At 40.4% G+C, this 22946-nt stretch overlaps 1 protein-coding gene across 1 annotated transcript in view; it reads left to right on the plus strand.

Annotated features, from left to right (window-relative positions):
• ZSWIM6 (zinc finger SWIM-type containing 6) overlaps positions 1 to 22946 on the plus strand; it is a 118682-nt gene that overhangs the window by 54790 nt on the left and 40946 nt on the right. The window contains exon 2 of the mRNA XM_068422483.1: positions 12924 to 13280. Coding sequence (XP_068278584.1) covers positions 12924 to 13280 — 357 coding nt within the window. The remainder of the gene's footprint in view (positions 1 to 12923; positions 13281 to 22946) is intronic.

The raw sequence follows: 22946 nt of genomic DNA on the forward strand, positions 1-22946 counted from the left end.
TATCAAGGATATTCTGATGTATAAGTGACCTCTGCATTTTTTTTTTTTTTAACACTTTTATTGTTATTACAATAGTTTCTTGGTATTCCAGTCTGCATTTGGAGCTCCACTGCAGCTGGCCCTGGACAGCTAGGGAAAAGATGCTTCCCCTGATGTTGGCTTCAGCCATGCAAGGGTGACTCACTTGGGATGTTAGTGGTTTTTTAGACTTTCATCCTGGAACTCTTTCAACACTGTGGTTTCAGTGGGTTTTTTCTCTCTGCTGCCTTGTCAGGAAATACTACATCGTACTTCATTATTTTTGCTGGAATCCCTTATAATGCTCTGGTGACCAGAGGAAATTGCTGAAAACATTTATCTTGTAAAATTTACTGTCCAGAATTGACTGGGCCCCTCCAAAAGCCCTACGTAGTGGCTGTTGTTTCTACACTTAAAAACCTCATTTTCTCTTTTTACTTCCACTTTGATTATGAATGAAACAGGAGTTCAGTGAACATTTTGACTCTTGCAGTAATGCACAAACATTTCTTAAAAAAATTAAAGCAATAAAACCATTTTGTAAATGCTAAGAATTAAGTCTTTGTGAATATTTAGTATACAAGAGGAAGAATAGAATCATGGCCATAAAGAAAGGGTTCCCCTTACTTTCTGGGAGTTTTAATGCCATTTTTCATTTGGCACAAGTGCAGCATTGATCTCTTCTTTTTTTTCTCCCCTTTTTAAACAAAAGAAAATGATTTATTCCACAACTAGTAATGGAGATGGGAGTGGCAGTTTCCTCTTTTAGGCAAAGTATAACATTTCCTGATGGAAGGTCAGTTTAGTTTCAAAATTATATTGGCTTGCACTTTTGCATAGCTTAAACTTGAACTGTTTGAGTCCAATCTTAAATTACTTAATCAGTTAAATGTTTTGTGTTGTTGGAATGATCTAAATACCTTTTACTGCAGGATGCCTGTGTTTCAGATATCCTGTGCTGGGTTTTCCCAAACTGTAAGTATGGCTGTGGAAATCCAGACACGTTCTTTTCAGGAAGTAGTCATTTTCTAATCTTTTAGAATCTCTTCCCAAGCTTATATCAGTGATTGCTGTTGTCTTCCTTTTTAGGATGTTATCCACTTCCTGTTAAAAAAATACTGGGGGAGTTTGATCAAGCCCTTATCAAGAGGATGAAAGCAGTTTTTCCTGATGATAAAGCAGTGTTATGAGTCAAGCAGGATGTAATTTTTAAAGGTTTTTCCTTCTTGCTTTTCACCCATCTTCTGATGAAGCTCTGTGCTATTCTGTGGCCTATGTTAGTTGAATTCAGTTTGTCTTTGAAAAGCTGTGTAGACAACTGCTGCTAATCCTGCCTTATTTGTAAAAGCTGAGCTATGTTGGAGCCTTACAGAGGCACTGTACAAATTAAGTTGAAGATGAACTGTAACTTAAGATGATAAAGTGAAGCTGATACAGCCTGTGTGACATAAGCAAAGGACATAAGCAAAGGACATGTGATAGCAGCAATAAAGAGTGTGAAAAGAGCAGAGATGTCGTTGGACTGACAGAGGGAGATTTCAAAACAACAGCAAAAAGTTCGGTTAGACTGGGTCCTCCTTCTTTCCCTCCCTTAAAAATGAGCAGGTCTTGCTGGAGGTTTTGTTCAGTCTCAGATGATTTAATTTCTGTTGCTTCCTTTTGGTGCAGACAGGTGATTCTTAGTTGAAGGTAAGCCTTTAACTGTAGACATGTAATACAGAGAATTTCTTCTCTTACCAATAAGAATATAAACAGTAACTTTAAAAAATGGCAATATTATATCTGTTTGACAGGCAAGGCAAGGCATCTTCTAAGTTACTTAAAACAACTGATAGTCTCTAAATATTTACTTTCATGAATGTGAGAGCAGCCTATTTCTTGTTATATTGCTTTAAGGATATTTTAGTGAAAGCAGGAGATTTTAATCTGAGTTTGTTTGGTTTTGTTGCTCTTCCTCATTTGCAGTCACTTTCCCATTTGTGATATTTATACTTGTACTGTAGCTAGTAAGCATAATTTCTCCCCACAAATGTGATGCAAAAACTAAGTAGCAGTAAAAGCTGAAATTCTGTCACCTTGGGAGATAGCCTGGGCTGTGGGATGGATCTCTGCTGCCTGCTTCTTGCAGGAGGAATGTCAGTTTCTGCTCACCATAGTAGAGCAAATTCCTCCTCAAAAGCTAACAACAAATGTCTTTGCACCAATCCTCTGAAAACTGGTTGTAATCAGTCCTTGTTCTTGGGCACCCCCAGCATGTTCTTGGAATGCGGATCCTTGCAGATCCTGCTCTCTCAATCTGTGCCCTTTGCAAAAAAACAAGGGCCTGTGAAGTTCATCAGCAGAGTGAAGATTTGTTTATCAAAATTTAAATGTAGATTAGTAATGTTTCTTAACCTCTTGTTTCCAGCCTTTGTTATGGCTGAGTGTAAACTTGAGCCTGATGCTGCCCTGCATTTATATTCTATTATAATTCACCTGTAAACACTTTAATGTACATTAGCTGGATGGTCTAGGCAGTGTGGTTAGTTAAAACTCAATTATTATGGAGTAGCTCCACTTCTAGCAACTTTCTTGAGTATTAATTACCCTTTTTTTCCTTACCCTTTGTTTTGAATGTACTTCCGGTTTGTCTTCAGCACCAGTGTGGTTTTGATGACTCCCACTTCACACTTTTGCTTCAATGAGCTGCTGTATGATGGATCTGTCCAGTTTCCCTCAGCTCAGATAGCCTATTAAGTCTCCCTCAGAAGTTTGAGGCTTACTATATTCCATGCATCATAAATCATAAAATGTTAATTTGCCCACATTCTGCAAAGCTTATGATTTACAGAATCAAGACAGGTGGAAAGAGACCTGGGGGTGCTGATTGACAGCCAGCTAAACAGGAGCCAGCAGTGTGCCCAGGTGGCCAAGAAGGCCAATGGCATCCTGGTCTCTATTAGGAATAGTGTAGCCAGCCGGTCTAGGGAAGTGATCGTCCCTCTGTACTCAGCACTGGTGAGGCCGCACCTTGAATACTGTGTCCAGTTCTGGGCCCTGCACTTCAAGAAGGATGTTGAGGTGTTGGAGCGAGTCCAGAGGAGGGTGACCAAGCTGGTGAAGGGTCTGGAGGGTCTGACCTACGAGGAATGGCTGAGGGAGCTGGGGTTGTTTATCCTGGAGAAGAGGAGGCTCAGAGGTGACCTTCTTGCAGTCACCTGAAGGGAGGTTGTAGTGAAGTGGGAGTCGGCCTCTTCTCCCAGGCAACTAGTGATAGGACAGGAGGACATAGCCTCAAGCTTCACCAGGGGAGGTTCAGGTTGGACATGAGGAAGAATTTCTTCTCAGAAAGGGTTATTAGACATTGGAATGGGCTGCCCAGGGAGGTGGTGGAGTCACCATCTCTGGCTGTGTTTAAGAAAAGACTGGACATGGCACTTAGTGCCATGGTCTAGTTGACATGGTGGTGTCAGGGCAATGGTTGGATTCGATGATCCCAGAGGTCTCTTCCAACCTGATTGATTCTGTGATCCTGTGATTTCTTTGGCATTCTTAATATTTTTTTAATAGCTGTCACATGATTTCTGTGGGGTATATTATTAGAAAAATTGTCATGTATATAAATAAATGTCCTGTATGATGGAGTCTCACAGTAAACTGTACTTTTCTACCTATCAGCTTCAGGATTTACAGGCTCACGTTGAGCTTTCTTTTTTACTTCGTTTACTGGTGCTCTTATGATACGTTGTACTGAGAGAGCAGCTGTTAAACTCATAGCATAGAGGAGCAAAGTTTGTTTTAAACTAATGCCCTTTAAAAAAAAAAAAAAAGACAAACCAGATGAACAAACCCCCCCACAGCGCCCCAAAACCAACAAAAAGGCTGGGGTTGTATACCTGATAGAGGGTGGCCTGAAGCCACGGATTGCTAGCCTTCTTGACCTGACAGGAGTCAGTCAGCATTCACACTTCTAGCAGATGCTCAGAACTTGTGTTAAGCCTTTAATTGAAGAGACTTGACTGCTTCCGCTCTGCTTCTGCTTTGTGAGCCATAAGCATGGTTTGCCTTAGCATCCTAGATCACAATTTGAGCATCACAGTGCTAGAGTTCTACATTACTGCTGTCTGGAGGCATTTTTTTAACATATCTCTCATTTACACCAAGATTTTGCAGCTTTTGCTTTGCCCAAAAAGCTAATGCTACAAACACGTAAAATGGGGTTGATTATATCGATATTAAATGGATTGGAGTGCAGACGGCTTTGAAGTTTTGCAGAGATGTGATCTGAGGCTGTGAGCAGTGCTGGTGGGTTAAGTCATTCTGTAGTTTGTATGGGGTTCCTGTGGGGTGGGTTGCAAGTTGCTTAACCACAGGGACAGCAGTGAAACCTTGAAGGGACCCTTGAGGCCATCCTCATGGGGTGCATGTTTTGTTCAATGCCTCCACCTCCAGAGAGCATGAGCTGCTGCAGCCTGCATCTGTCTTAAATCAGTCTGGCTCTTATATGGCTGTGGGGCAGGGGAAGGCATTTTGCTGTGTTATTTGCAGTTTGAACGGCCTTTCCTTCTCTTTAGGGCAGAGTAGTCTGGATGGATGTATCTCATCCACAGTCATCCATGTCCCCGGCTTGGAGCACAGTAATAAGCTGCTGCTTTTGAGCAGCAGAGATGTGATCAAGCTTGGCTTGAGGGGTTAGTGGAGGCCTTTGTCTAATGAATGTAATTAGTTGAACAGTTCTCAGACTTGAAGGTTTGGGCTGCTGAAGGAAGTCCTGGAAGATTTTTTTTTAAAAAAGCAACTGTTGAGTTCACAGTGTTGAGAAAAATAAATCACATAATCACAGAACGTTAGGGATTGGAAGGGACCTCGAAAGATCATCTAGTCCAATATCCCTGCCGGAGCAGGATTACCTAGATCATATCACACAGGAACGCGTCCAGGCGGGTTTTGAATGTCTCCAGAGAAGGAGACTCCACAACCTCTCTGGGCAGCCTGTTCCAGTGTTCAGTTACCCTCACTGTAAGGAAGTTTTTCCACATAAAGTGGTACCTCCTGTGTTCCAGCTTGCACCCGTTGCCCCTTGTCCTGTCAAGGGATGTCACTGAGAAGAGCCTGGCTCCATCCTCATGACACTTTCCCTTCACATATTTATAAACATTAATGAGGTCCCCCCTCAGTCTCCTCTTCTCCAAGCTAAAGAGACCCAGCTCCCTCAGCCTCTCCTCATAAGGGAGATGTTCCACTCCCTTAATCATCTTCGTGGCTCTGCGCTGGACTCTCTCTAGCAGTTCCCTACTAACAGTTGACCTGCTAACCACACCCCTTCTAACACACCCCAGGATGCCATTAGCCTTCTTGGACACAAGGGCACATTGCTGGCTCATGCTCATCCTGCTGTCCACTAGGACCCCCAGGTCCCTTTCCCCTATGCTGCTCTCCAACGGGTCTGTCCCCAACTTGTACTGGTACATGGGACTGTTCTTGCCCGGATGCAGGACTCTACACTTGCCCTTGTTATATTTCATTAAATTTCTCCCCACCCAACTCTCCAACCTGTCCAGCTCTCTCTGAATGGCAGCGCAGCCTTCTGGTGTGTCAGCCACTCCTCCCAGTTTTGTGTCATCAGCGAACTTGCTGACAGTGCACTCTATTCCCTCATCCAAGTCATTAATGAATATATTGAATAGTACTGGTCCCAGTACTGACCCTTGAGGGACTCCGATAGACACAGGCCTCCAACTGGACTCTGTCCCATTGACCACCACTCTCTGGCTTCTTTCCTTCAGCCAGTTCACCATCCACCTCACTACCCGATCATCCAGACCACACTTCCTCAGTTTAGCTGCGAGGATGCTGTGGGAGACCGTGTCAAACGCTTTACTGAAATTGAGATAGACCACATCTACAGCTTTACCATCACCTATCCACTGGGTTATGTCCTCATAAAAGTCTATCAAGTTGGTTAAGCATGACTTCCCCTTGGTGAAGCCATGTTGACTGCCCCTAATGATCCCCCTATCCTTGATGTGGCTAGAGACAGCACCAAGGACAAGTTGTTCCATTACCTTTCCGGGGATGGTGGTGAGGCTGACGGGTCTACAGTTACCCGAGTCCTCCTTCTTGCCCTTTTTGAAGACTGGAGTGACATTTGCTTTCCTCCAGTCCTCAGGCACCTCTCTCGTTGCCCATGACTTAGCAAAGATGATGGAGAGTGGCCTAGCAATGACTTCCACCAGCTCCCTCAGCACCCACGGGTGCATCCCATCAGGGCCCATGGATTTATGGATGTCCAGATTGCTTAATTGGTCCCTGACCCAGCCCTCATTAACCAAGACAGACTCCTCGTGTATCCTGACTTCTTCTGGGGCCTCAGGGGTCCAGGGCTCCTCAGGACAGCCTCCAGCAGTATAGACAGAGGCAAAGAAGGCATTCAGTAACTCTGCCTTCTTTCTATCCTCTGTCCAGGGCCCCCACCTCATTCATCAGTGGGCCTACATTGCCTCTAGTGTTGGTTTTACCTGCAATGTATTTGAAGAAGCCCTTTCTGTTGTCCTTGACCTCTCTTGCAAGGTTTAATTCCAAGGAGGCCTTAGCTTTCCTAGTTGCCTCCCTACATCCTCTGACAACAGACTTATATTCCTCCCAAGTGGCCAGCCCCTCCTTCCACGATCTGTACACCCTCTTCTTCCACTTGAGTTTGCCCAGCAGTTCCCTGTTTAACCATGCAGGTCTCCTGGAACCCTTCCTTGACTTCCTGCCTGCTGGGATGCTCTGATCTTGAGCTCGGAAGAAGCAGTCCTTGAATGCTAACCAACTATCTTGGGCCCCCTTACCTTCTAGTACCCTGTCCCCTGGGATTTCCCCTAGCAATTGCTTGAAAAGGCCAAAGTTGGCCCTCCTGAAGTCCAGGGTTGTGATTCTGCTAGCTATTCTGTTCCTGCCACATGAGATCCTGAACTCCACCATCTCATGGTCACTACAACCAAGGCTGCCCTCAACCTTCACCTCTTCAACCAGACCCTCCTTGTTAAGAGAGAACAAGATCCAGGAACGCTCCTCTCCTAGTTGGCTCATCCACCATTTGCATTAGATCGTGCTGTTCAAGTCACTAGTGCTGTCGCTGTTACAGCATCCACATTCTTGGACACGTGCCAGCAGTAGTGAACTTCCAAGTTGTCAGCGGAGTGTGTGTGTGGAGTTATTTAGTGCTACTTCCGCCCTCTCTTGCTTGCAAAAGTCCCAAAATATCAAATCCTGACTATTGTCCCTATGCAATGGAATTGTGGAATCCGGGCAGTTGTCTGTGACAGGTCCTCTGTGTTTGGGTGCAGTGATAATGCCAGTTTTATTTTAGGTGGCTGTGGTCTCAAAACATAAGCTCTTCTATACCCTTTGCATTCATTACATACAGTAATCATATTATGTGCTGCTCTTGTTAATTAATCTTTTTTTTTTTTTTTCCACTCCTCATTTTACTTTTGTACTGGCATGTTTAAGATACTATGGGTAAGTATTTTCCATTTTAAATCAATGTTTTCTCTGGTTTATAAATAGGCTGTTAACATTAGCTTCAGGCTGAGCGGTGGCATGCAAAGTTTTGGCTTCATAATAATTTCGAAGTGTGTTGGTGATCTGTTTTTAGTGTGTTCCAAAGTTCAGACAGAACTGAATGTAGGATACTGCTTTGCCATCTTAAAAGAAAACCGCTTCTTAAAAGAGAAAATTTGAATAAGGTAAACATGGTTTAGACTTTGGCTTGTCTTGGGAAAAAAAATGCAACCACTGATCTAAGTTATGAAAAAACAGCTAATAGGCATAGTTGGAAACTACTTTCCATAAGCATTTCTTGTTGTTTGGTAGGCAAGATGAAGCAGAGGTGTTCTTCAATTTACACAGTGATTATGTGTTTGCCAAGTAATATAGTAGTGTAAATAGATCTTAGCTAGTAGGCCTGCAAGTTAATTTAAATGACTGTTAAACATAGAGGTTATGATTCTGATTCTCAACATAAGTTATGTAGGGGGAAGTTACCCGCATAGGTCTTGCATGCTGAAGACTCCCCAGCTCCCAGAACAAGCTCTTCCATTTTTTTTTCTCTAAGTAACTTCATCTGCTGATCTCTTCTTCTGTTAATGTAAAACAGTTCATGTGTTCTCCTGATGAGGAGTGTATATATATGGTTCTTGTAAACTACTTGAAAAAGGGTCAGTGGATCAATATTAAGGAACATGTCCATTTTCCAAATACAGTTGATAGCATATTTCAGAATTTTAGGATAATGTGTGTGTAGTGGATGAGGCATGGTGTTCTCAGAAGGTACATGGCAGAAAGCTATTCAAAAGCACTGTTTAAGCTTTAGGATATTTCTGTAATCCAGTTCTGACATTTTTATATCTTCTGTAAAGGATAAAAAATACCCAGTGGTGATGTATGGTTGCATTTCAATCAAAGTTTTCAATTGCAAGTGTGAACTTAAAGTTATCTTTTTTAACCACTGGAATTCTTGACAGCACAGGTATATTTTTAATATATGCAAGCAGCTTTGTGTTTAATGCATGTTGTTAAAGCACTATTATTGTATGTTCACATAAGAATAGCCTGCTATTTTTTAAGCTGGTAATGTGTTTGTTTTGATGTCATGTTATTGGTATTTTTGAATAGGCAGCTAAAAAATTTATTGAAAAAGAATTTATTTTTTTTTTCGGATAGTTCACACCATAAAAGCTTCCTCTGTTGTTGACTGAATCACAAATGAATGCAGCTCCCCTTGAATGAGAGTTTTTTTTCTTTAATTTCTTTTTTTTTCCTGTATCTACAGGAACATCTTAGAATTTTGAATTCTAAATTACTCAAAGCAAAGAAACCAATGGTCTAAAATTTTAGATTGAATTACTATTTATAGTTAATTTAAATGTTGTATTGTATTCTTGTTTTCTTTCCTTGAACCATGACACCGTATAATCTCAGCACAATCCACCCCCCCCCCCCCCCCCCCCCCCCCCCAGCATTTTACTGTCTTGTTCTGATAGTTTTTCTTCATTTTGGTCTGTATCTTTTTAAAATGCACCTCTGGACTTGAGTATATTGAGGAAGGTGCTTTGTAACACCAGGTGACAGTAGAAATGAATTAAGCTTGTGAGATGTTGTTGATGATGCCTATTTAGTGCAGTAACTTTGCTGCTGATCCCATTGGATTGGTGAATCCAACTATTTCAAAATTTGTTTTTGACTTGAGTAACTAAAAGCTGACCTGCTGCTGCTTCTCTGCATGCCACTGTCATTTCTACTCTTTAGTGCCTTACAGTTTGCAGTTTCTTTTGGTTTATTCTAAAGTACTTTTTTTTTATGGCAAGCATATATACTTCGCGCTGGCAAATACTGCATTGTAGTAATGTGAATTTTCATTTATCAGGCAGCATTAGAATGTCAGAATGTTTTTAGTTAATGGATCGGACACTGTCAAACAGATTTTGGCAAAAATTTCTTTGTAAAATTCACTGACTTCTTAATGCTTTTCTCCTGCTGGCACTTCGGCACAGTCCCCTTCCAAAAGTATGGCAGCTGAAAACACTGTCTTTTTGGCTGTTAAGTAATTTTTGCGATGTGTTTGGGATGAGCGTTCAACAGAAGCAAAATCACTTTGTAGAAGAGCTTCATTTGATATGTTGTCTTAGTGCTCCAGCTGCTTTTCTAAATGCGTTTTTGCAGAATCCACAGCCTCTGCGCATTGAAGATGCCAGCAGAGCTTGAATTACTGGTCACGTGCTGGTTTGAAAACAGTAAAACGCTTCGAATTGCAGTGGCTGAAGGGAAGAGGTGAAAGATGCCTACTCTATAAATAGCTTCTGTAGCGAACACGTGTTTCTGCCTGCTCTTTTGTTGTCTTTAGATAATAATGAATGAGGTTTTCAGTTTAAAAGTGAAACATCAGTGTTCTTGGGGTTTTTGGAATGGATAAATATTTCCAGCAAAATTTGTCTAACTTTGAGTAAAAGAGGGATTTTCCCTTTGAAGGGAGGTACCTATTTGGTGTGAGGGCTTGCAGCTTTTAGCTGAAGAGACTTCTTCTGTTAGTGAAATGTCATTATCTTCATGTCCCCATGCAGGTGATTCCTTTTGCCTTCGTCCAGGAGCATGTAACATCTCTCTTCCTGGCAGGCTATAAATTACTGATGGTGAAAGCTTTCTAGCAAAGCACAGTGAGTCAATTTTTTTACCTGCTACTAACTTTTCATAATTCATTTGGAGAATATTAGATGATTAGGTTAAAGATTAAGGCTATGTCTGTGGGAGGGGAACAGCCCTCCATGTGGTGTTGAGAGCAGTGGAGAAGGTGGCATTTGATGTCTGGTAGGTTAAATTATAGTTTAACAGCCCTACCAGGGCTTCTTGAGCTGAAACTCCCTGAATTTTCTCTGGTGTGTTGAATGAAACCTTTTTTAAAGGTCATATTTACTAACAACAATTTCTTTTCTTTAAAAATACAAACAGGAAAAAGAGGAGGAAAATAGTGTTTCATAATGACCAGACGTAATACATCATTGCGGCATAGTTAATACAGAGCTGCTATATTTTAGCCTGCAAGGGCAGCTGATGTTTTTGTTTAAATCCCATGTAATTTAAGAAGGGTAGGTTAGGTAACTTGACTGTATTGGTGCTGTCATTGTTTAAACCAGGATCCATGTTTATGAATGTTGCTGCTTGTAACATGAATTCTCAAAAAATCTCAGTGGAGAGGGCGGGGGAGCCGTGGGCTGTGTTTGTGTCTGAACAGTGTAGGGACTTAAAGGCAGGCCTGCTCTTAACTCTAAATATTTCTGGAGACATCCATCTTTCCAGGAAGGTTTTAACATTTTTGAATGCTTGAATTACATACCGACAAATTAGAAGTGATAATATTGTTGGGAGTAGCTGGTCGGGTTTTTTTTTTAAAAAAAAAAAAATCAGTTTAATGAAAGTCTTTCATTGGACCTTTTTCTATTGGAATTAATGAGAGTTCAGGTGCTTACTGAGAGTAGGAAGGAGTGGGATCAGGCCCTTTCAGTGTTAGAGTGTTAGCCTTTTCCTCAGCTCATAGGTGAGAGACAGTTTTATGTATGCTTCATGGGAAAGTGATACTAAAAAGAAAAATCTCCCATGCAGTTTCTTTAGGACCACCAATCTGACTTTCACTTACTGGGAATTAACCTGAAATAGAGCTGTCTAAGTTTTAACAAAACCTCTCTTTCTGAGAGAAGTGTGCCGTGACTACTTAAAAACCAAAGGGAGAGGCAGAGGGAGGAGCTCATGATCTGAGGGGTAATTCCACTCCCCTTCTCTGTGCAAGTGTTGAGTAGAGACAAGAGCAAGAATGCCACGTACGCCTAGGCTTGTTCATCTGTCCTCTGTGCACTTTACAGCTTACTGCCTCTTCAGACTCGACTCTTAACTACTTTAATGGGTAAACATCCTCTTGCAAAGTCGAGGTTACTGTGTGCATATGACCTTCTTCAGGGTAGAATATCAAGAGTACTGCAGTTGAATGTAATCCAAACAGTGACGCTGACTGTACTACCTGCTCTGAAATGTACAGTGTAAACAAATGGAAAACAATGAGAGGTTTTCCTCTTTGCTTACTGTAACTTGAACTTTTTTAAAACAATTGGAGATACAACATTTTGGACCAGAGCTATGTATATTTTCTTTCCCCCCGCTAATTTTCATGTGTTATTGCTTCCTACAAAACACTTTTCTAGTATTTCAGGAATACTAAATCAATTTGGACTTTGAAGGAGTGTGGTTTTATATTATTTCGATTATAAATAGTTAATGTATTTCACCTTACTTGTAGTGTCCATCCCAGATTTTATATGCGCTGTCTGTTCTAAGTTTAATACTGGTATGGCATATGAAATGTACTTGTATTGGCTGTATCTATGCCTCTGACTTAATGCTTGAGCCAAAATCAATGTCATGCTTATGTAAAATCCAAAAGAAACCTCCAAATCCTGCTATTCGGTGATAAACTATTGAGAGCCAAACCTGGGCCTTCATGTTGGGCAAACAGAGTTGGGTTTAGGCCTGATCTTCGGAGTCTGAGACCTTGGTTCAGCAGGGTGCTGTGTCGACTAGTGGCATCTTTGCTGAAGCGAACAGCTTTCTTGTGGTATACCTTACCTTCCTACAATACAAGAAAACCTAGCTCTTTTCCCTTGGGCTTTATTATGCTGAATGGAAAACAGGACCATAATGCAAACTTGTGGAACAGTGCACGCTTGTCTCATTCAATATTATGAATCTGAGATCCTACGTATTGGTAACTGCAGCAGTTTCCATCTCCAAACAGCTACACAATAGCTGTCCTGCTTCATCACTTGGGTGAAGGTGAGCTTTAACATGAGCTCAGTGGTGGGAGAGGTGAAAGCAAAGAGGCTAAGTGACCTGTGGCAGTGAGTCAGTGGCAGAGTTGGGACTAGGACCTGGGTTCGTGCCACTAGAGTGCACTACTTCCCTCTGACTTCTTGAGAGAATGGTTAAATTTGCTGGTAGATGCTGCAGGCTCCCTGGTGGGGGGGTTTGGAAAATTGCTTCTAGCTTGCTGAGATGCTGGGAGTTTCACATTGGTCTTAATCGGATGCAGCTCTTCTTCTGCAGCTATCATTTACTGAATAAATGTTTTTCTTACTATCAACCTCTTATGAATGTTGTGATGGAATGGCAAAGAGGGCTTGTAAACTAGCTTTTTACCCCTCTTTTGATTTTATTGGACATAGAGAGGATACGTACAACAGAGAGGTTTAATCATGTTTGTAATTAAAGCAAGTTCTTTAAGGTACATAGTTTCTCAGAAATAGATGATGACTTTTACTTTATTAACGACAGGTTCTTGATAATGAGATAGAGTATTTTATTTCCATGATTAAGTTATCTTTTTTTATCCTGCACAGGTTTCCACTTGAGTGGCACAGTGACAGAGCCTGCAATGCAATCGGAGCCAGAAACTGTTTGCAATGTAGCTATCAGCTTTGATCGTTGCAAGATTACCTCAGTGACCTGTAGCTGTGGAAACAAGGACATATTTTACTGTGCTCACGTTGTGGCACTCTCTTTATACCGGATCCGCAAGCCAGATCAGGTCAAACTGCATCTTCCCATTTCAGAGACACTCTTTCAAATGAACAGAGACCAACTACAAAAATTTGTACAGTATTTGATCACAGTGCACCACACGGAAGTTTTGCCAACTGCTCAAAAATTAGCAGATGAAATTCTTTCTCAGAATTCAGAAATCAATCAAGTCCATGGTGAGTTTGATACTTGTTCTTCCTTTTGCTTCATTGCCTCTTTGGTTTTGAGCTTTTTTGCGGCATTCAGGACTGTGACCTGCTGATGTCCCTTCCAGCCTGAATTATTCTGTGATACTATGGTGTTTACTAAAGAGGATTCTGTTACTGAACCTCTGCTTTAAGATGTTTAGAAAGCAATGCTTTTTTGGAAGGGAGAAGAATTCATAAGCAATAAGCTTGATGTCTCCAGCGCTGTTAAAATGTGGCCTGATCTGCTTCACACTTGTGTTTTCCAGCTATGAAAAATTGAGTAGTGGTGTTCTTTGTATAGCCACATTGCTTAAAGGAACTCTCTCACCAACTTACCAATGGCGTCTTTTTGTTTTGGTCTTTTTGAACTAATCTTCTGACATTTTGATTGTGTAATTTTGTTTTAATGGCAAAGCATAAAAGCAAGTAGGTCTTACTGGTTTTTTTCAATTCATTAAACATACTTTTTTTATCCTTTGCAACTTGGTTTCTGTATGAAGTCAAGAGAAATATAAAACCTGTATTGCAGTGTGTTTTTCCTGTTAAGTGTTGCAGCAGCCTACAGCATCAGCAAAGGTCTTGATATTTCCTTCTCTTACTGCTGCACATGGTTTTAATATCTCTCAGTTTCTTGTACTGAACATCTTATGTTTGTTAAAGGGTGCTGGGTGTGACTTGAGGCTTCTGAGGTGGCTTTTCTATGGACCCTACTGAACTGAAAGTGGATAATTGTGGGTTTGAGGTGATCCTGCTAGTTTATTAGAGTCCTGTGTTCCTGTAAGGTAATCTGTTAGAAATGTCCTCTAAGGTGACCAGAGCTGTAAGCATAAGGGCAGCTTAGAGGGGAAGAATAAATTATCTAAATATCTAAAAATATCTTGTTTGCTTGTGTTTGTTCATTAACAGGAACAGTTCTTGTGCATTAGATATTTAAGGGGGATGAGCACTATTCCAAAGAATTTGCAATACAAACACAACCAAGTTGCTTAATATTAAATAAAGAAAAACCCATGTGTGTTAGATACAGTGTAGGCAGAACAAAAGAAGGGAATCTTTCCAGTAACAGGACTCATCTGCAGCCTAGCCCCTCTCCTTAGAGTCCGGTGACCTTGGCAAGCCCAGGCAGGCGGTGCTGCAAGAAGGTGAATTTCAGGAGCAGTGCTTTTTTTTGACTTTGGGGTTATGGGGATGTGGCCAGAGGCAAGGCAGTTGCTCTAGTTGTTATGGAAAATAATGAGAAGGTGATTGGCAGAGCTGCCTGGTGACAGTGAAAAGAAAGGGAAGCTAAAGCAGATGCAGGGCATTAACCAATAGAGGAAGATGCTCAGACGTAAGCTGAAGGCTTGTATTGCATGAGAGCTGGTAGTACCCCAAACATAAGGAATTAAGGGGAAGGAAGAATTATGGTGAGTATGAGAGTGACACAGAAGATTCAAACAGGCAAGCGTGATTAAAAAAGGGGAAGGGAGGGGGGGGAAAGGAAGGACAGATGATGGCTATATATGGCTGTATTAGCCATACTACCACTAATGTAAGAAAAACAACAAGCTGTTGCAGAGAGTGCTTAAACTTGATCAATATTAAGTCTGTAATTATACTAATCATAGGCATGTTGGTCTTTATCAGCTATTTTCTTATTGTCAAAATATCTCATTACTCATTAGTATTTAAAGTCTTTTTAGAAGAGAGATATTTGATGTTTATATCATGGCCCAAATAGCAAAAAGAATAGGAAACAAAAAAACTAAGTTGATGATCAATTATGAAATTCCACAGTGAATTTGAGTAGTTTAACAATATCCACAAAAGGAAAATGTTTCTTACACATATTGCTGTTTTCCTGGTAAATTAGATTGCAGTATGTCTTTATTGACTGTTGATATTTCTTAATAAAATACCGAAAACTGAAGTAGAAAATCCAGGCAGCATAAGAAAATAAACTGCTATTACCAAAGAAAGCTGGGTTACAAAAGAGGATTTATAGCTTCCTGCTTTTCCTCTGACTCCCATACAAATATGGTCTGATTTTTTTTTATTATGTTTACAATGTTAAAAAAATACAGGATTCTTTTAAGGAAAAAGTAACTTCCTCTTATGTAGCAAGTAAGCGTTCTTCTGGGATTCATACTGTAATTCTGTTATTTTTGATCTTTAATCAAATTCCTTAAATTAAAGATAATAAAGTTAGCCAAAAGAAATCCATGAAAAATAACCACAAGAAATCTCTCTGGTTCTAATAGCATAGGCTGGTGAACGTAAGATCACCATTCACTCTGTCATATCTCCTGTGCTGCAGATGTTCAGTTTGTAATACGAAACTGTCTTGTAGACCTGCCCTGCTTTGAGCAATTTAAGTTCACTAAACTAGTGTTTGAAGAGGAATTATATTGAACACTGCTGAAGGCACAGGTAAGTACGAGGAAAAGCCTACAAAAACTTGCTTATGAAAAGTAAGAGGAGACCTGGCACAGAAACACCAGAAACAGCTTCGATCAAAGCAAAATCCTGAATCTGGAGTTGGATGAGGAAATGCTTTTCAATGCCATCTAGAGGTGTTTTAATTTCAGAGTTGTTTTATATAAAACTTTAATTAAAAAAAATTTTTTCCTCTCGTGGTGGCTAGAAACTAGTTCTAGTTTTCATATATTTCCAGCGATAGGCAAAAGAAATCAGCTCTTGAATGCTATTTATTTGTACATAAGAATGATCCAGGACTCTGCAGAGCTCTGACTACAGCAGTCTTGTTGACTTGCTTATGAGCTGGCTATAGGGAAGTAGAACAACTCCGCAGTAATATCCTTTCACTAAAGGTGCATGGGATAATTGTTCATTTGCTCAAAATTCTGTCTTATGCAGCATTCAATGACAGGCTTTGGCCACCTTTCTTGTGGAGGAGGTTACTGGGGGAACTAGTGAAGTGACTTGCGCTGATGATATGGGATTTGAAAAAACAAATCCCTTTGAGTTCCTTGGTAGATGCAAATGATGCAGTATCCTTTCTTGCTTCATGACTAGCCTCACTGCAGGGAAAAATAAGGGGATGCTGTTAGAAGCACAGGAAAGTGTTGTCTATTCACTACCTTCAGGAGAGCAGAGTGATTTATTGGGAATCCTCTTCTGTATCTGCCATGCTAATTTCCACTTGGCGGTGATTACATTAGAAGAGAGTTTTGCATGTTTTTAGAGCACGAGAGTGCCTCTTACATTTGGGAAGGTTCGTTGTGTTCTGTTTTTCTGATGTGACACTGCTACAGCTGTACATGTTCCTTATGATTTCAAAACTGGAGATCTGGGGGGTCTAATCTTCTGTACTGAAGACAGCTGTAGGTATTCATACTGATACCCTGATGTCTGTGCTGCGTAACTGTGGCTTCACATTGTATTTCAGTTTGGGGATGCTGACTCAGGAAGCTGGATTTGTATCCTGCTTAGCTGAGACTTTTTTTCTTCCCTGTTAATTTTTGTAGTGTTGTAGCAGAGAAAGCTGGCAGGTGTGTAAGGCTAGGAAGAGAACAGTCAGGATGATGGATTATCAGCTGGGTTTGTTATCTTGGATCTGTCTCTTCTTAGGTATGAAACTTTCACTTAAACTGGTTGGAAGTTCAAACTATGTTCCTGAGAATTTGAGTGGAAACAGGAAAGTAACTGCAAGACTGGGGGAAGGGAATGTCTCTTTGCATATTAGTCTCGTATTAGCATTGATTTGTTACTATGTGCATAGTGAAAAAGGGTCTGCCTTTTATTGGTATAGGGACAGCCTAGCAAACCAATTTCATTTTTACGTTTTAAGCTGTACTGTTTCTTTCCTGTTTAGTGTTGCTGTTGCAATCTCTACTCTTAGCAGAATTATGTGGATTTTTTCAGACTTTCTCCCATTCTCCAATTATTTGACTCACAATATGAGTCACTCACCAGTACAAAACCACATGCAGATGAACTAAAATTTAAGAGGGAGGACCTGGGAGAAAACAGTTTAAGTACATTTGTCTTCTCAGAAGCAGAGATACCTGGGTGATTGTTTCTGTATTTGTCCAGGCAGATCTAGGTACATCCTCTGCAAACGTTAATCTGTAACGTATAATAGGAGTGCCGGTGGAGGCATTCAAAAAGGAAACATCTATCAAAAAAAAGCTTTAAAAGAAAATTTCAGAGTATCTGGTGCTGTTCCTATATACTGTAAGTTTCAAAGGTCAATCTGGAGGTACAGGTGAATATGTGTTAATAATGAACTTAGTGTATTTAACTGAATTTATGGGGATTTTAGTAGAAAATTGTAGGGTAGGATAGAGCTGAACAACAGAATACAACGTATTGCCGATCTACTCGAAAAGAGAACGGTTAATGTTAAAGAAGATACGTTACTTCATAAATGCAGACTTTTGTATGGCCCTGCTTAAACTGGCAAAGTTGACTGAGAAAGTAGTTGCAAAAGAAAAATGTAGGAAATGGCAGGTGAATTTCCCTTCAAGAAGGATGAAAGTGAGGTTCCAGTGCTTGTTATGAGAATTGTTTAGTGAGCCAGATTTGGGAAGGAAGTAACAAGATTAGCCAAAATTAGAGAAATTTCAGAAACTCAAGTTGAAGTAAATAAGTAGTAAGATGTAAAATAAAATGAAAAATTGATAGCTGCAAAATAACATGAAAAAAATAATTTATGAAATTTGTATTTTTAGGAAAGTTTTTTCAGATATATTAAACGTTAAAATAAAACTTGTTATACAGAAAATAAATAGTGAGATTTTGTTTTGAGACATGGAAGGTAAAAATAAATGAAAATAGTGCATGCTAGTCTGTACTGTTAAGGAAGTTCTTTTATCTACCACACACAAGTAGACTTTGAAACTTACTGCTGTGTAATGTTTGTCACACCTGGATTCTAGCAGGAGAGGTTAGATACTGTCAGCAGGTAAGTTTATGCATGTGCAGAGAGAAGGGAAAGAATTTTGTGGAAGTTAAAAAGTTGTTGAGGATTTACTAACTTTCCTCAGCAACTTAGCGTAGCCTGTCCTGTCTTCATATTTTCTGTTGTTAGCACTGGCTGCTTCACACCAGTTGCTGTTTTTCTTTGATGCTGTGGGCTGCTGAACAAGTGTTATATTCCACCCAAGAGTTCTGAAATTAAGTACAAGATAAAGTGACTTATGTCTAAACTTTGAATCATTTGGGGAATCAAAGGCATAATAATATTTTTGAATCATTAATTTTATGATCTTTGGTTTTATGTAATTATTGTTTAGAATAGTTCTGAGCACACTAAGTTTATAAAATCAATTACTGTTCTGTTGTGAATCAGCGTACAGCAGTGTTGGTTTCTAGCTGGGATCATTCAGTCTTTGCATAGCACTCAGTAAGTCATGCTTCTTATTTATAATAATTTTTCCGTATCTTCTTCTCCTTAATGCTGCCATGGGATGACATTTAATAAAATTTAACTGATCTACAGTTCATTTGTATGTAAGATTTTTATAAAATGGAGTTTAAAAAAGTTTCAGTATGTCTATGAGTGAGTAATTTGGCATGGTTTCATTTGAAGACTATTCTTGTGATACTTCAGAAATAAGGGTCAGGGAAGCAGTTTGCATTAAAGACTGCTTTCTGTTGTTTTAACCAAATTTCACTGTTGATCTGCACCTGAGTAGTTTGCAATATAGGCAATTCTTAGCCTATTTTAGTATTGACTTGCTTTGCCTCTGCTTACTTTTCAAGGTTAAGTTCTTGATATACACCACCAGTTCTTGAATGTGGTTGCTCATTGTGAAAGCAGTTGCTCTTAAAATTGCTATGTAAATGATCAAAGTGTTTATTTTTTTTAAATGCTTCTGCTTCTTGGAACTTGGAAGTTGATTATATTTAACATGTAACCTGCTCTGACCGTAAATATAAAAGGCTGTTACCCTGTTTTCAAATTTTATTTGGATGTTCAGTGTTAGACAGTTGTACACAATATTCCTGCTTTGATTGCTAAGGTTGCAATTTAGTAATTATAGTAAAAGAGCATAAGTAAATATGTATGTCTGTATCTATATACTGAGTATAAATACTTTATTTATTGTATTTAACTGTAAGTTCCTGATGGAAGACCTATTTCAAAGACCAGTCATGACAGAAGTTTAAAAAAAAAAAAAAAAGGTTGGAGGGAGGGAGATTAATATGTTAGTGTCTATAAACTGACACAGTTTAATTACGGGTTTTAATATCTAGTATAATTATACAGTACTGTTCACTTTCATAGTTCAAATGTGAACTAATTTATCCTTATGACACCCCTCTAAAGCACATAAGTAATACTTATCCCCAGTTTACAAGTGGGGAATGGGATTTGGTCTTGGTACCAAGCTGTGCTGCAGCAATTAAATTCCAGGCTGCCCGTGCTCCTCTCCACAGCCAAACTGTCCATCTGCTGAAACCTCATGGTGCACTTTTGGGGCCGCACTGCACCTCGACCAAAGCCACCACCTCTGGGTTGAAGCTTCAGCTCTGCCTGGTGTTAAGCCTGAGCCTTCCTGCTGGCTATTGCTAGGGCTTCATCTTGCAGCAGCTCCTAAGGCAGCTCCCTCCTTTTGGTTGTTCAGATGGTTTCTTGTCCATCTGTCAACCTGGTCCTATGTCTTCAAAAGAGAAGTGGCAGTGTAGAAGTCCTGTCTGTTGCCCAAGAGTAATCTGTGTTTGAGTGGGAGAGGAAACAGGCTAGTCACCTGACACTAAGCGAGTGAACGTAGTGATCTTGAAGAGTGCCTGGTTGAGAGACATGGAGATTGTTACGTCTCAACTCCAAAACAAGAGCGATGTGGGCAGTGGAAGCTGAGGCTTCCCCAGTGGCACCAGTAGGATGCCTGGCTGCTGCTGTGGTGGGAAGGTGGTTTGGAGTCATGCCTGATCGGACACGCTGTCTCCATGCGTTGTTAGTCCATGGCTATTGCTGAAGACTGCCAATGGTGTTGAAAGATCAGTGAATTACAACTGTAGCTGGTGCTGGTTACACGTATACTGAAATTTCTTTATGCATCCCAATTAAGGATTTTGATCATACTGAGTGTAGTGTGTATGAGATCTTGTAAGGAAAAATGGCTGAGTCCAGTGTATCTGTAGTACTGTGCTGAACAGCATTGTAGAGCTCAGACCCCCCGGCTTGGTGTCTTCAGGTTTTAGTCTTCTAGCCTGCTGGCATGAAAATAATGCTGGTGTAAGTATAGCGATGCTGAGCCCCTGGGGAAGGTATATTTGGGATTGTGCTGTGAGAAGAGGCCTTGGTGGGGGCAGTGCTGCTGGCCCAGGGCAGTGGGTGCCCTTGTTCCTGTAGACGAACCCTGTTGTTAAAGAATCTGTAGTAGCTGTGTTGAAATTTAACCTTCTAGCACAAACTGACTACTGCGCTTCTCATAAAATGTAAACAGTTATGGAAGGAATTTTGTTTTCTTCCCTAAATAGGGAAGCTGAGCTGAGGAATGTTGGGCTATTTTTAATTCAATTTAAAAGTAGCCATACCAAGATAGCCATAAAGATATATCTCCATTGAAGTGAGGGATAAATATAAGTGTATTTTGTATATTGGTGCTTTTATATAGTTACTTTTCACAGGTCTTTTCTCTGTGTTTTAGAGCAATGAAATATTTAAACTATTTGCAAGGTGATGCTGCAAACCTGGGTCTGTGCAACAGCTGCAGTGCTTGTTCTGGTGTGGCTTGGTTTCCCTTTTAATCTTGTTTTTTTGCAACTGAAGACTTATCAGTATGTGTTTCATGTAGCTGACTGAATTGAAAACTGCTTAAAACTAAGATACTAAAGGTGGAAGCACTCACAGAGGAGGAGGTTTTTCATTCCTTGTTTTTTTGTACTGTCTCAGGCTTGATTCCTGTCTTCTGAGACACTGTTATGGTTCCTGTGGAAGGCAGGAGAGTTCATTCACATCTTCAAAGACACAATTTCTTATTAATCTAAATATGTGTGTGTGTATATACACACAGCAGTGCAGCGTAGTTTCCTGTGACTGCTTAAAAGCTTCACCTACATGGCAGAGCTGCAATTGTGAAATGAAGACTTGAATCAATAGAATCAATGTTTAATTCCTATATATCTGAAGAGTTGTAGCTATCTTTACTTTTTAAGTTCTCAGGACTTCTTAGAAAAAACAAATTTTTACAAATCCAACTATGTAATTTTCCTTCCCTGCCAGTATCCTTTTTTTTTTGGCTACAGAGATAACATGGGCTCAGATTTAAAAGCGATAGATTGTGTAATGTGATTCGATTTCTAACATCTTCTGAAAACCTAATGGAGATAGAGATTACACAGTTGTGACAAGGCCAAAATCAAAATGTCAAGTTAACTTGAGTCTTGGGCATGCTTAAAATACCTTATATCTGATATGGTGATGCGCTGGCTTGAGTTGTTTCACTGACAGTCTAGATAAGTGCTTTTCAGCCTTTTCAGTTTGAATACCTTTTAAAAAATATCCAGGGGAGGTGCAGGATTCTTCAGAAAAATGTAGATTGCTAGATGGTGCAAGAACTTGTTTTAGTTAATTTTGTCAGCCTTTAGAAGAGGCCGTCAGTGGAAAATCACTGATCTCAACTGCAAAATTTGAGTTAGAGCAGCCTGTGGCCAAAGCACTGCCTGCTGTAAGTCTAGTTACTTCAGTTCACACTAGGCTAATTGGCACAGAGTTGCTCTTGAATTGACTCTGTGCTGATGACATTGCCTATGTAAAAATGTTCCTTTGGAAGCACCAGAGTCTTCTGCAGCTGTGACTCTTTATTTATGATGGAAATGCCTTTAGTGCTTTAAGATTTTGGATTTGTTTGGGGATTTTTTTTTACTCTTTGTTTGGCTTTGCAGAGCCATCACAGCTCAGAGGCACTGAGGTGATGATTTTCCTCACGTTCATCAATAGCAGCAATCACTAGCAGTCACTTAAACCTGAGCAAGGCTGCTGAAGGTGCAGGAATTACACAGGTGTTTTGCGGAGAGTGGGTTTAACATCATGGTTGTAGAAATACTGTGCAAAGTCTTAATTTTCCTTGTAAAAGTATTCTAGTATAACTGCTGAGATGGGAGGAAAAAAACTCATCTTGATTTTAGTGTTTTGTTATAAAATATTACTTATTTAAATACCTTTTCTTAGGCTGTAATTTTTAAGTGCTTAAGACTAGTGGACAACAGGATGACCATGAGCCAGCAGTGTGCCCTTGTGGCCAAGAAGGCCAATGGCATCCTGGGGTGTATTAGAAGGGGTGTGGTCAGCAGGTCGAGAGAGGTTCTCCTCCCCCTCTACTCTGCCCTGGTGAGGCCGCATCTGGAGTATTGTGTCCAGTTCTGGGTCCCTCAGTTCAAGAAGGACAGGGAACTGCTAGAGAGAGTCCAGCGCAGAGCCACGAAGATGATTAAGGGAGTGGAACATCTCCCTTATGAGGAGAGGCTGAGGGAGCTGGGTCTCTTTAGCTTAGAGAAGAGGAGACTGAGGGGTGACCTCATTAATGTTTATAAATATGTAAAGGGCAAGTGTCATGAGGATGGAGCCAGGCTCTTAATGACATCCCTTGACAGGACAAGGGGCAATGGGTGCAAGCTGGAACACAGGAGGTTCCAGTTAAATATGAGGAAAAACTTCTTTACGGTGAGGGTGACCGAACACTGGAACGGGCTGCCCAGAGAGGT

This window comes from Nyctibius grandis, chromosome Z, assembly GCF_013368605.1.
Source record: "Nyctibius grandis isolate bNycGra1 chromosome Z, bNycGra1.pri, whole genome shotgun sequence".
NCBI lineage: Eukaryota > Metazoa > Chordata > Aves > Nyctibiiformes > Nyctibiidae > Nyctibius > Nyctibius grandis.